General features: G+C 43.4%; 1 protein-coding gene across 1 annotated transcript in view; it reads right to left on the reverse strand.

Moving 5' to 3' along the window:
• Positions 1–4933: 4933 nt before the first annotated feature.
• Positions 4934–12944, reverse strand: part of LOC114563921 (amine oxidase [flavin-containing]) — a 50994-nt gene continuing 42983 nt past the window's right edge. The window contains exons 8-15 of the mRNA XM_028590917.1: positions 12549–12708; positions 11623–11719; positions 10693–10746; positions 10535–10592; positions 8849–8946; positions 8479–8590; positions 6328–6390; positions 4934–5587 (exon numbers count right to left, since the gene is read on the reverse strand). Coding sequence (XP_028446718.1) covers positions 5432–5587; positions 6328–6390; positions 8479–8590; positions 8849–8946; positions 10535–10592; positions 10693–10746; positions 11623–11719; positions 12549–12708 — 798 coding nt within the window. The 3' untranslated portion in view covers positions 4934–5431. The remainder of the gene's footprint in view (positions 5588–6327; positions 6391–8478; positions 8591–8848; positions 8947–10534; positions 10593–10692; positions 10747–11622; positions 11720–12548; positions 12709–12944) is intronic.

Here is a 12944-nt window from a genome sequence, read left to right on the forward strand (position 1 = left end):
AGGGGAGACGGACAGTGAAGCACTGCAAACACAACACGAAACACACACAGACTTGGCTTCACTGGGGAGAAGCAGTTAGATTAACCCAACAGTCTGAGCTCGATTATTCTTGGCTGGCGCTGTGTTTGCACACCTGGATTCACCTGAGTCAAGTTTATACTGAGGACATAACTCCGGTAACACCGGGTTGTTTTTCTGGTCCCTGTATATTGAAGGTTACTAGGGTTACCACGGTACGACAATTGACGGCTCTCTTATGGTGGGTGTCCATGTACGCGTTGTTTTCACGGATGGGACCGCCCCGCTTCCCAGCATTACACGCTAGTGGGCTCGCCATCCGGCTCCCTTCACTGACCAATGACAAGCAAAGAAAACAGTCTAAACCATCCTACAATCGCGATGGCTGCAGCTGATTGGACGAACGCGTCACGTGGGTCTGTCTGCTCCCGAATTTCAAAACCGACCTTAATGGCGGCTCGTTTGAAATACGATCTCCTAATTAATGAAGATAGTTCACCGAAACGTGTTTCTGAAAACATTTGAAGCGAGAAAAAGGCCATGCAGTTGATGAATCTGTCTTTATTTCTGAGACAGTTATCGTGAAAATGTCATACCGCTGCAACCCTAATGGTTACTGATGATAAACCAACGACCTGGTCCTTCTGACCACTCACCTCCAGTGCAAGCGAGGGGCGAGGGGTGGGGCTGGGGGGGGGCAAAGAGTGTCAAGAGCCACACAGGCACTTTAGAGAAATGACAAAAACATTACGACTTCCATTAAGGCACAACAGATAAACACACACACACACACACACACACACACACACACACACACACACATGTCTTTTGGGACAGGGGCAGCATGCTCTTTTAAACTCAATTGTGTGTTGATTCTCTTCTCTGCTTAGATTCATCTACCAACCCTTATAGAACTGGCTCAGGTCTGCCTTGCACCAGCTCATAGTTATGCTGTTATAGTTTTAGACTGCCGGGGGACTTCCTTCCTTTGACACACTGAACTCCTCTCTCCTCTCTCTTTCTATCTGTGAGCATCCATGTCCCAGAAATGCTCGTTACTAACCTAGCTCTGGGGAGCTTATTCCCCGGAGTCCTTATGTTTTTTCGCCTCGCAGTTTTCCTTGGATTAGGGTGGCCCCTAAATCATGGTTGCAGCTGTAGCTGTGGTCCTGCTCCACGCCCTGCTACGCCCTGCAGTGCCATGCTACGTCCTGCTACATCCTGCAGTGAGAGCCTGGGTCTGTCCGAGTTTTCTCCCTAAAAGGAAGTTTTTCCTCGCCACTGTCGCACTAAATGCTTGCTCTTGGGGGAATGACTGGAATTGTTGGGTCTTTGTAAATTAGAGTGTGGTCTAGACCTACTCTATCTGTAAAGTGTCTTGAGATAACACTTGTTATGATTTGATACTATAAATAAAATTGAATTGATTAATTTTCTTCACATCTAATCTCAAATCCAAAATCAGATTTTCATAATGTCGAAGGCACAAACAACGGTTGCCAAACAATTATTTGTCTCTCAACTACCGTACGTATTTTTTTCCGAATTAAGGTCCCATCGGGGGCACAGGAAGGGGAGGGACTTCGCCTCCTACTCTTTTGTCGGAGGCCTTCACAGAGGAAGAGCAGGCCGGCCACATCTTTGCATGATGGATAGCTCTAAAATGGCTTCCAATAATAACAGCATGTGGTTTTTGGTAAGCTAGAGCCAAGGGTGTAACTTTGGGTTCAACATTGGGGGGGTTGAGATCTCCAACTACAAAAAAATAGTGCCAAAGACGTAAAAATAGTCCAAAAAACCCTTGAAAAAGGCGACAAAAACATCCAAAAAATTATCCTAAAAAATACTCAAAAAGTTTAGATTATGGGGTTTATATGCATTTGTCTCATTCTTTTTCTCACTGTCAACATATCCCATGTAAACAAACAATTATTAGTTATTCGACACTCTTGACTCCCTGACCCTGTTCACCCCTCGCCCGTGTGTCGCATCCATAGACTGTATAATATTAAAGGACAGAGCATCCGGTTCGGCAAAGTGCTGCAAATGCAGAAGTGCCTTAAACCTGCTTTCTATCTGAATTCCAGCAGGGGGCAACACGTGTGGTTGCAAAAGGAGTTCGGTTTCTGTAGAAGTCTGTGAGAAAGTGACCCACTTCTCACTTGATTTATTACCTCAGTAAACATTTCCATAATGAGTTTATGGTCTCAATCGCTAGTTTTAAGTCTTCTGCAACACAGAATGATGTTCATGTCTTGAATTATGGTCTCGTTGATTTTAAAATCGGTGATAAAGCAGGGGGTGTTTTATGGCGTGGCTATGATGTGATTGCCAGTGAAAGTGTGTAACGTAACGTGGCTCCACCCACTCGTCTAAAATCGTCACATCGCCAACCAGGATGGCTGCGCCTGTAACGGCAAACTCGACGACTCATAGCCGATCTCCACAAACCAATGGGTGACGTCACACATGCGCTGTTCGTTAATATTATACAGTCTATGGTTGCTACTGAAGTTGTAAATCTCTAAAAACGGGTCACAAATATGAAGTATTTGTTGTTATAAAGGTTGAGTTATTTCCTGTAACAGCTGGGCACTGTCACGGAGTTCATTTTTAGGGAATAATTTCAGCTGTGGGTTTGGTGTGTTAATGAGTAAAATGAGGGATTCATTTGAACTATTGTGGCAATAAAACCTCTTCTGACTCTGATTCTGATTATGTTTGCATCAAAAACTGAGGCAGATTCCTCGTACTGACTTGGCAATAAATCCTTTTCTGATTCAGATTGATAAATTCTGCCCCTGATCACCATATCCAAATTCATTCTCTTCATTGTCTGAATGCTTAAGACAACATTGTGATTTTGGGCTAAAACCAAGAGTATAATTTGATAGGTAGGCCAACCCCTGCAGGCAGAATACACAGCAAGCTTGCCATGTGACTTCTTAACATTTTGTTAAGAAGTCACATGCCACATTTTGTGACTTTAACCCTCTGAGGACGAAAAACACACCAGCGAGTCAACATTCAAAAAGAGATATTACAACATTTCATTTTAGACATTTATTTACTTATTTAAAATTAATGTCAAAGCACCAAAACAATTGAGTGTAGGTTTGTTTTCACAAGAGATTTGAAGAAATTTCAAAAAGCGAACATCAACATTAGTGGCAAATTATCTTTTTATACATCTGAAACAAATGTGAGCTTCACTACACAGAAAGCAGAGTTTGTTCTTAACATTTTGATATGAAATACACGGGGATCAGTTATATGCAAATACCCTTAAAAGGTGAAATCAAAAAGAAATGTGAAAATGTCCTTAGACCTCAGAGGGTTAATCTCAGAGAATTTCTGAGTTTTACTGCAAAGTTTTTCCTCGCTGCCGCCACGGCACTAAGTGCAATTGCTCCTGGGGGGAAGTGGTTGGTCTTTGTAAATTATAGAGTGTGGTCTAGACCTACTCAATTTGTAAAGTGTCTTGAGATAACTCCTGTTAGGATTTGAGCTCTATAGAGAGCCAAAGTCCCGCCCTTCTACTTCCGGTCCATGGGACTATCTTTCGAAAAAAATATGAATGGGAGTGAACGGGGAGAAGCAAATTATTTTTTGATCCGGTTTCAATTGAGCCATGGATTACAAATATGATGTTCTTCAATTTAAAACATTACTTTTCAACCGAAGAAAGTCTCAGTTTATTGTTAAACTGTTGAAGTATAAGACTGTTAAAATACGTAATTAGAAAGACTACACACTTCATGGATGACGTGTCGCTGAAGCTACGATGTCTTTGTGTGTCGTACCGGGGACGTAATGTTACTCTAATGAGCAGAGGATCTCGCTTGTTCTTTTACTTATCTGCTAAAAACACTTGACCGGATAAAACACAGCAGTTAAGATAACATCACATGTGTTGTGGAACAGAGCTAAGCTAGCTAGCTAGCGAGCAAGCCGAGCATCAAGCTAGGTGAGGTAGGTTGTGTGAGACGGGAGATGTAGTTCACTGAGCGGTTTCACACTAAACTAAGAGGTCATATGACAAACCTGCGGCTAACTGAGACTTTCTTTGGTTGAAAAATTATCTTTTAAATTGACGAACATCATATTTGTAATCCATGGCTCAATTCAAACGGGATCAAAAAATTATTTGCTTCTCCCCGTTCACTACCGTTCATTTTTCTTCTGAGTTTAGGTCCCATGAGGTCCACCGGAAGGGACGGGACTTCGGCTGTCTATGGCACAGAGGAGGAAGATATATCAAGCTTTGATACACACACACTACTTAAAAAAAGGGTTATGATTTAGTCTTTTTATGGGATTTGTTGACAATAAGAAAACCCCGGCCGTATCCTTAAACCTCCTCTGTGTTTTTGTAGCGGCAATTTTCACAACTCCGTTCTTTTCTCGGTTCTTTTCGTTTCTGGGTGTCATCAAACAGCTACAGCTGCTCGCTCAGAATAATTAGCACCTAAAATCAGCAGAGGTAGTCAGACACACACACACACACACACACACACACACACACACACACACACACACACACACACAGGTTTGTGGCACTATCTTTGTGGGGACCTGTCATTGACATAATGCATTCCCTAGCCCCTTACCCTAACCTTAACCATCACAACTAAATGCCTAACCTTAACCCTTACCCTAACCTTAACCATCACAACTAAATGCCTAACCTTAACCCTTACCCTAACCTTAACCATCACAACTAAATGCCTAACCTTAACCCTTACCCTAACCTTAACCATCACAACTAAATGTCTAACCTTAACCCTTAGCCTCACCCTAACCATAACCTAATTCTATCCCTAATCCTAAAACCAAGTCTTAACCCTCAAACAGCCCTTTAAACTTGGGGGGGGGTCCAGCATTTTGGCCCTACAAAGCTGTCGGGACCCCACAAGTATACTGGACTCCCGGTTTTTGGACCCCACGAATATAGTTATACAAGCCCACACACAAACACACACACGTAATCAAGAATGTGTACGTCATTGGCAATGTATGGAATATTAATAGCGATATATATATATATGTATGTATATATTTAACTGATTCTGCTCTTTTTTCCTTCATTGGTTTTCACAATCTGAATCTCAGAGTCAATTTAAACTGAAGTTCTTCACTCCTCTCTAACTAGCATCTCTGGACGTGTGCTCGGCCCATGACACTCTCTCTCTCTCTCTCTCTCTCTCTCTCTCTCTCTCTCTCTCTCTCTCTCTCTCTCTCTCTCTCAAACAGACTTTAGTGTTTTGTGTGAGCAGAACAACACCTGATGTGGTTCACTACTTTGTAGTTTTGGGCCGTGAAGTAGTGCACTACAAGTACGATAGAGCACAGTGTCTGTAGAGATGGTCGTCCCCTTGAGACGCAGAGGAGTGAGATGATGCGTGCGGGCGGTTTAACTCCGGGACAGGAGGCCCTTCTTGTAGGCCACCACGCCGGCTGCCGTGGCAGCAGACAGGACGGTGGAGAATCCCACCAACTTGAAGAGGCCGCCGACTGAAGGCAGATTTCTCTCCCAGAAGCTGGTGGCAAACGGGCGCGCTGGGACTTCCTGTTGGAGGAGAGACGAGGGGTTCAGCAGCAAGTGAGAAAAGAAATTCTACTCGGCCAAAGTCAGTTTACTGGCCCCTATACAAATAGTTTACGTATAAAATTTGATTTTAGGGCATTTGCATATGTGCACCTGCTCTACCAACTGAGCTAACCAGCCACAATCTTGTTTAAAATCTTGTTCTATTTCATCCTTACTGTTGTAAAACCAGCCTCTGGAGACTCCACCAGCTGAGTCGCAGTGACACCATCAGCTGGTTTGAGTCCAGCTGAGACGGGCCGGTTCAGACCGCTGAAACTTTTCCCTACGACGTTCTAAAACGGTTTCATCTGGTCGTGAATCTCTGGTCTGAACTGGGCTCAAGTTGCATTTGATTTGTTTAGCACATGTCCAAAAACAACAACAATGATACATTTAAGAGACATTAAATAGTTGCCGGGTTAGCTCAGTTGGTAGAGCGGGCGCACATATACATAGAGGTTTAGGTTTATTTAGAGGTCCAGGATTCAAGTCCGACCTGGGATGATTTCCTGCATGTCTTCCGTTAAAGGCGGAAAAGCCCAAGAAAATAATCTTAAAAAAAATAAACGAGACATTAAATTAAAAGGTCATGCAAAAGAAACCCAGAAAACCCTCAAGGGGCTTGTGGGTATGTTGGGTTCCCTACAATTAAGTCCACAATTTATTAGACTTTTGAGTTTAAATTTAGTTGAAAAAGTATCCAGAAAGCGTTCCCTCACCATAGACGCGGGCTCCGTCTGCCAGACCTGACTCTGGTGGATTTTATTCATCGCACACAAAACCTGCAACAGAACACAGCGGATCAGTCGGGACACTCACAGCAAGATTTATTTTAACATGAAATGCATTTAATAATAATAACAACACAAAACTTTATTTCTAGAGCAAAAAGTGAGCGTTATGCGGCGACGACAGTTAAGTTTAGGCACCAAACTCAGTGTGTTTAGTACGTGACTTTGTGAATTTACTCATCTAATTATTTCAAAATCTCTTTCCTTTAAATATTTCTATATATCGTTTAGTACCATTTTCATTGCCTTTATCGCTGCTATTTATTATATTATTTCTTTTCATTTATTTGTAACTAATCTAACTGGCCCACCTGCTTCTCTTCATAATTGTTAGATTAATAATACATAACAAAGTAGAGGGAGGCAGGCCAGCACAGCCCGATCCGGCAGGGGAGAGTTCAAAGCCCGAAAAGGCTACCTCTCCTTATGTCCTGTCTCTCTTAGTTACGCTGTTATAGTTCTAGACTGCCGGGGGACGTCCTTCCTTCCTTTGACACACTGAGCTGCTCTCTCCTCTCCCTTTCTATTACCATTTGTGTGTATCCCGTCCCAGAAATGCTTGTTACTAATCCTAGCTTCTGGGGAGTTTACTCCCCGGAGTCCTTATGTTTTTTCCCCCAGCGTATTTCCTTGGAGAACGTTGGCACCAAGATCCTGGTTCCAGCTGTCGCCGTGGTCCTGCTGCACTCCCTGCCGAGCTCAGCGGTGCCCTGCAATGTCATGCTGCTTCCTGCTGAACCCTGCAGCTTCCTGCTGAACCCTGCAGCTTCCTGCTGAACCCTGCTGCTTCCTGCTGAACCCTGCTGCTTCCTGCTGAACCCTGCAGCTTCCTGCTGAACCCTGCAGCTTCCTGCTGAACCCTGCTGCTTCCTGCTGAACCCTGCAGCTTCCTGCTGAACCCTGCAGCTTCCTGCTGAACCCTGCTGCTTCCTGCTGAACCCTGCAGCTTCCTGCTACGTCCATCCATGCTCTGCTGGGCCACGCTACATCCTGTAACACCCTGCAGCGCCCTGACATGACATTAACTACTACGACTACCATTTGAAGTCACTGTTCCATTATTAATGTGACTATTATCGCTACGGTTCATCGTATCCCCAACCGGCCCGTCAGACACCGCTTACCAAGAGCCTGGGTCTGTCCGAGGTTTCTTCCCAAGAGGGAGTTTTTCCTCGCCACTGTCGCACTGCCTGCTCTTGAGGGAATTACTGTAATTGTTGGAATTGTTGGGGCTTTGTAAATTATAGAGTGTGGTCTAGACCTACTCTATCTGTAAAGTGTCTCGAGATAAATCTTGTTATGATTTGATACTATAAATAAAATTGAATTGAATATATTATTGTTTTTTTTGTGTCATTTGTTTTCAATTTATTTCTATTTTTTATTCGTATGCTTCTTTTGATCTTGTGGTTTCATTACTGTATCTACAATGACCCTTATGACTTTGTAACCTTTTCCTCACACGTGTAAGGTACACATGTATTTAAAATTATGTATTCATAATTATAAAGCTAGGATACTGTAGCAGTAGCTGTTGTTATATAGGGCTGGGCGATATGGAGAAAATCAAATATCACAATTTTTTTTTACCAAATACCTCGATATCAATACCGCAAAGATATTGTAGTGTTGACTATTGGTGCTTTCATAAAATATTTACACAATGAGATTTTTTTCATATAATGACTAAGTGGGTAAAGGTAAATAATAGAACAGTTACAACAGTCTGGTAAGTTCAGAAAAGTACATCACTTTACTGTAATGCAGCCTTTAAAACCAGGAAAAGTCAACACTTATGCCATATTACAAAATTACGATATCCAAAATCTAAGACGATATCTAGTCTCATATCACGATATCGATATAATATATTGCCCAACTCTATTGTTACATCAACAAAAGATGCTCTCTGCTGCTTTTTGGAATAAAAACGCTGCCAGCTTCTTCTTCTTTTCGATAAAAAGCGCCATAGTCAACTTTTTCTTGTAAAAAAAGACACCGAGTGTGAACATAGCCTCATATGTTCTAAATATCAGAGGATCCTCTGGTTTCTGAGTGTTTGTCCAGGTGACCTCTGACCTCTCTGGCGGCCCTCTCTCCAGCCTGCACGGCCCCCTCCATGTAGCCGCTCCACTCTGTGGAAGTCTCCGTGCCGGCAAAGTACAACTTGCCGACTGGCTCCCTCAGCACCCTGCAGACAGGAGAAGACAGAGATCGTGAGAGGTTACAGCGTGTCGTCGGTTTTAAACGGTAAATCTTTGACTCCGAATGGATAGAATAAGAAATCTTTGAGATTATCTGAAATTACCAAAACAAGATCTACAGTGGCGAAATTTAGTTAAACTATTCAGCTTTTCTACCTTTTAATGAGAACCAAAACAGCATGGATATAAAGATATTAAGCATCTGGACACAATATGTACCGTGGGCAGCTTTGTGTATGACTTACTTTCCAAACTGAGTAAGGATTCCTGGAGGGAAATAGGCCGTGTAGCAGCCACCGGAGTACTCCTCTTCACACCAGTTCTTCTCCTCATAGTGCACCGGCTGACAGACACAAGTGGACACATTAATAGGGTTCGGCATCATTTTGATTTGAACAATGCTAATTCCATTCCCGATTCTTCCTTTCGATTTTGATTCTTAGAGTGCTCATATTATGCTTTTTTGGCTTTTTCCCTTTCCTTTATTGTGTTATATATCTTTTTGTGCACATTGTAGGTTTACAAAGTGAAAAGCCCAAAGGGACTTACTATCTCCAACAGAAAACACTGTTCCCCAAATGCTCCAAACAGCGCTATTGTATACACAATTTAGTTATAATGCTCGCCTAGCTGCTAGCGTGGCACTCCCTCATACTCTGCTTCTGACTGGCTAGTAGTCCTTACCTAGCTACTGAGAATGTGCGACTCCCAACAAAGATGGGACAGAAGTGTGATGTCTCACTCTGTAGCTACAACAGAGAGCTCAACACACAGGGTTAAATGAGGAGCTGCAGCAATGTGCAGTACAACAAAAATATGGTGTTTTTAGAAAATTAAACCATGTAAACCTATTCTGGTACAACCTCTAAGTACAATAATCAACCTGGAAATGAGCATAATATGAGCACTTTAACAATTCTCGATTCTTTGAGGGGTGGAGTTGAAACGGGTCACATGCTTATTTCCCAGATAAGAGGAACATTTTATTTTGATTCAAAGGTGAATTAGTTTTAACGCTTTTTCAACGTAAAACAGAACCACACTTATGATGATGGGATTCGAAATCTGGAATTGTTTTTTTATAATGATTCCAAGTTAGGTTTTCGATGACCAATAGATTTGGTCGGCATTACTGGGAACGTCATTTCCGTTTATGCCGTGGGGGGGGGGAAACAAACCATTGTAATTAATGATGACCTTGTTAGCGGTTAATCTTTGCTCTTTGTCATATTTACGCTTGTTTTTGTGCTTGGTACAATGCCGAAAAGCTGCTGTGTGACGTTCTGCGCCTCCGATAAGTTAAAAAATCCTGATCTTAAGTTTTATATACTGCCAAATAGACAGACGTAGCCGGTGTTAATACCGCTAACGTCGCTGCTACAGTCCAAACTGTAACACTTACATGGAATTTATTCATTTAACATGCTAAGACAAACCTGTCTTTAGTGTAGCTATAATGAATTGAATGAATGGGATAACAAAAGGGATAACGTTACTGATAATACAGTCAGAGTGAATCATCTAAGATTAGCTAACGGTTAACGTTAGCTGTCTCTTACCTGGAGACTCAATCAGGTAGCTAACGTTAACAAAAAATGTCAGGAAATGACACCTCTGGCTGTTCTGTTGGGTCGTTTGTTCGGTCAAATATAATTTAAGGACAATCCAACCCAATACGGCTCAATTTTTATTTATGTATCTTGCTCTGTCAAGAGGCATAACTGCTATAGAGTAGTCCATACAGGGTTGACACTATGTTATCCCGTCAGGGGGGAAAGGATTGTTGTTTCCCCACGGCGACTCTGCCACAAGCCACGACCCCCAGCCATGACGAGTCACCGACCAAGTGTGTCCTACACATGAATGATTTAACTGTTGACGCAGTTCCACTGCAGCTGTGGGACTCTGTGGTAGTCTGTGTCCAAACTCACATGCAGAGCCTCTTCTGAGCCCAGCACTCTGGAGTAGATCTCACAGATCATCTTCAACCTAAACGCAACAAGGCAACAGTTTGGATGAAACCACTCTCGCAGCATGAGAGAGAGATACTGTATTAACGTGCTATGTTGTCTCTCCAGCGTGCACCTACCTCTCCTCTTTGGTCAGCCCTGATAGCTTTCTGCACTTGCGGGCGAGGATGAATCTGGAGGAGAGGGAAAAGAGAAATATTATCCACTAGGAAAATATAGGCAGGCTGGGGGAAACGCATATTAATGTTAAAAAAAACTCATACAGTGACATTTTCATGCCATGGGACCTTTAATGAAATGGTTTTCCCAGTTTGGTGGGGAAGAAGTATAATGGAGCATATTTTTCAGTAGGAAATCAGAAAGTATTAAGACATGGACTAACACAGTGTTGGTTTTGGTCTTTTCATGGGATTTGTTGACACCAAGAAAACGAGTTACACTAGTTATTTTTACATTACACATCATTGAACCCAGATCTCCCACACCAAAGGCATGTGCCACATCCACTGTGCCATCACCGCCCGATGATGCAACTTTAGTGATTGGATGCACCAGATTGGAACTCAGCTGTCTCGACATACTGTATGTACGTGTGTACACACTTGACACTTCAATGCGACCTGCCTGATCGGATATTTTATCCGTGCAAAGGTGCATCGAAAGTTACACTTGGTGCAAAAGAATGCCATCTAATGGTGGAAGGGCCTGTATGAGACGCGCCCTGTTGTGGAGAGACAGTGCTATCAGCTGTGCTCCAGCCCCAGTTCTCCTCTCTTGCTCTTTGCTCTCGCTCTGGAGAGAAACTGCCGGTGTGGCGGGAAGATGACACAAGACCCACGTTTGGTAAAACTGTCCAGATTGTGCCCACATGCCAGATCCGACCTCGGAGCGTACAGATTTGACATTTAATGCGTCCCGGGCAGATCAGATGACAAAAGTCATGTGTAACCACGGTCTTTAATGCACATGGTTTTGTAATGGGACAGGTGTCCACATACAGCGAAGTGCATGGTACATAATGATAATATTATCTTGTTTAATAGAATCACCCCATAATGCAGGGTACAGTCCCATCCGGCTTCGTGTCATCCAGTGTCAGGCCGATGGGAGCGCCCTCCTCCTCAATCACCATGCTGCCACAGTAACCTGGCGACACACAACACAGATATTCAACAGGGGGTCCGTGACCCCTAGGGGGTCCTCAGAGTAAGTGCACATGGGCCGCCCAAATTATGTTAAAAATGTTGATTTTTGAAAAAGTGAAAATATGTCTGAAAATATACAATAATATGAATCTAACATATAAAAAATAGCAAAGACAAATTGGCCTATTTGTGAAAAAACATTTCATTTACACATTGAAGATAGGATTCACTGTGCCATCCACATGTATGTTAAACATTAGAACATGATGCATAAATAATACATTAATATCAATTTATTTTCATCCATCCGGCCTAGTTTAACTTGCAACTTAATTTTATACAATATACTGTATGTATAATAGTAGGGGCTCTCTCTTTCAGCTGAGGGGTCCTTGGCCTAAAAAACTTTGAAGACCCTTGGTGTAAAAGACACACACGCACACCCACACACACATGCCCGCCCACACAATCACACACACACACACACAAACACACAAACACACACACATGCCCGCCCACACAATCACACACACACACAAACACACCCACACACACATGCCCGCCCACACAATCACACACAAACACACACACACACACACACACACATGCCCGCCCACACACGCACACATGGCGAAACACACACACGCCCACACACGCCCACACACGCACGTCCACACACACACCCTTGCCCACACGCACGCACACACACGCACGCTCACACATATGCATGCCGTACGAGCACACGCACACACACACACACACACACACACACACACCACACACACTGGTGCAGACAAACACATACACTGCAGCATGTGTTTTTTGCGTACCCTTTTTCCTCCAGAAGTTCTCTTTGTAGTAGACCATGCACTTGATGACGGAGCCCATGGGGACGCGGTTGATCAGCTGGTTCCTCAGCGGCGGCAGCTCGGGGTTAAAGTGCATCTTCAGGTTCAGGGCGGGAGGGGTGGCCACGATCACGTACTTGGCCTAAGACGAAGACACACGAGAGAGGGGACACAAACAGGACGGGGCAGTGTGAGCTGCATCACGAGGAACATGGCTGCAGGATGCCAAGCAGCCGGCGGATGGCAGCAGAGAACAATATGTACCGCTGCTCGTTGGGATTCACACTGATTAGTTGGAATGTTGCTCAACAGTGTTCAAATACTGCATGTTTACACTGCAGTGCTGGAAGAAATCAGATTGTTTGCGTTTATCAATGT

This window comes from Perca flavescens, chromosome 11 (assembly GCF_004354835.1).
Source record: "Perca flavescens isolate YP-PL-M2 chromosome 11, PFLA_1.0, whole genome shotgun sequence".
Classification (NCBI taxonomy): Eukaryota; Metazoa; Chordata; class Actinopteri; order Perciformes; family Percidae; genus Perca; species Perca flavescens.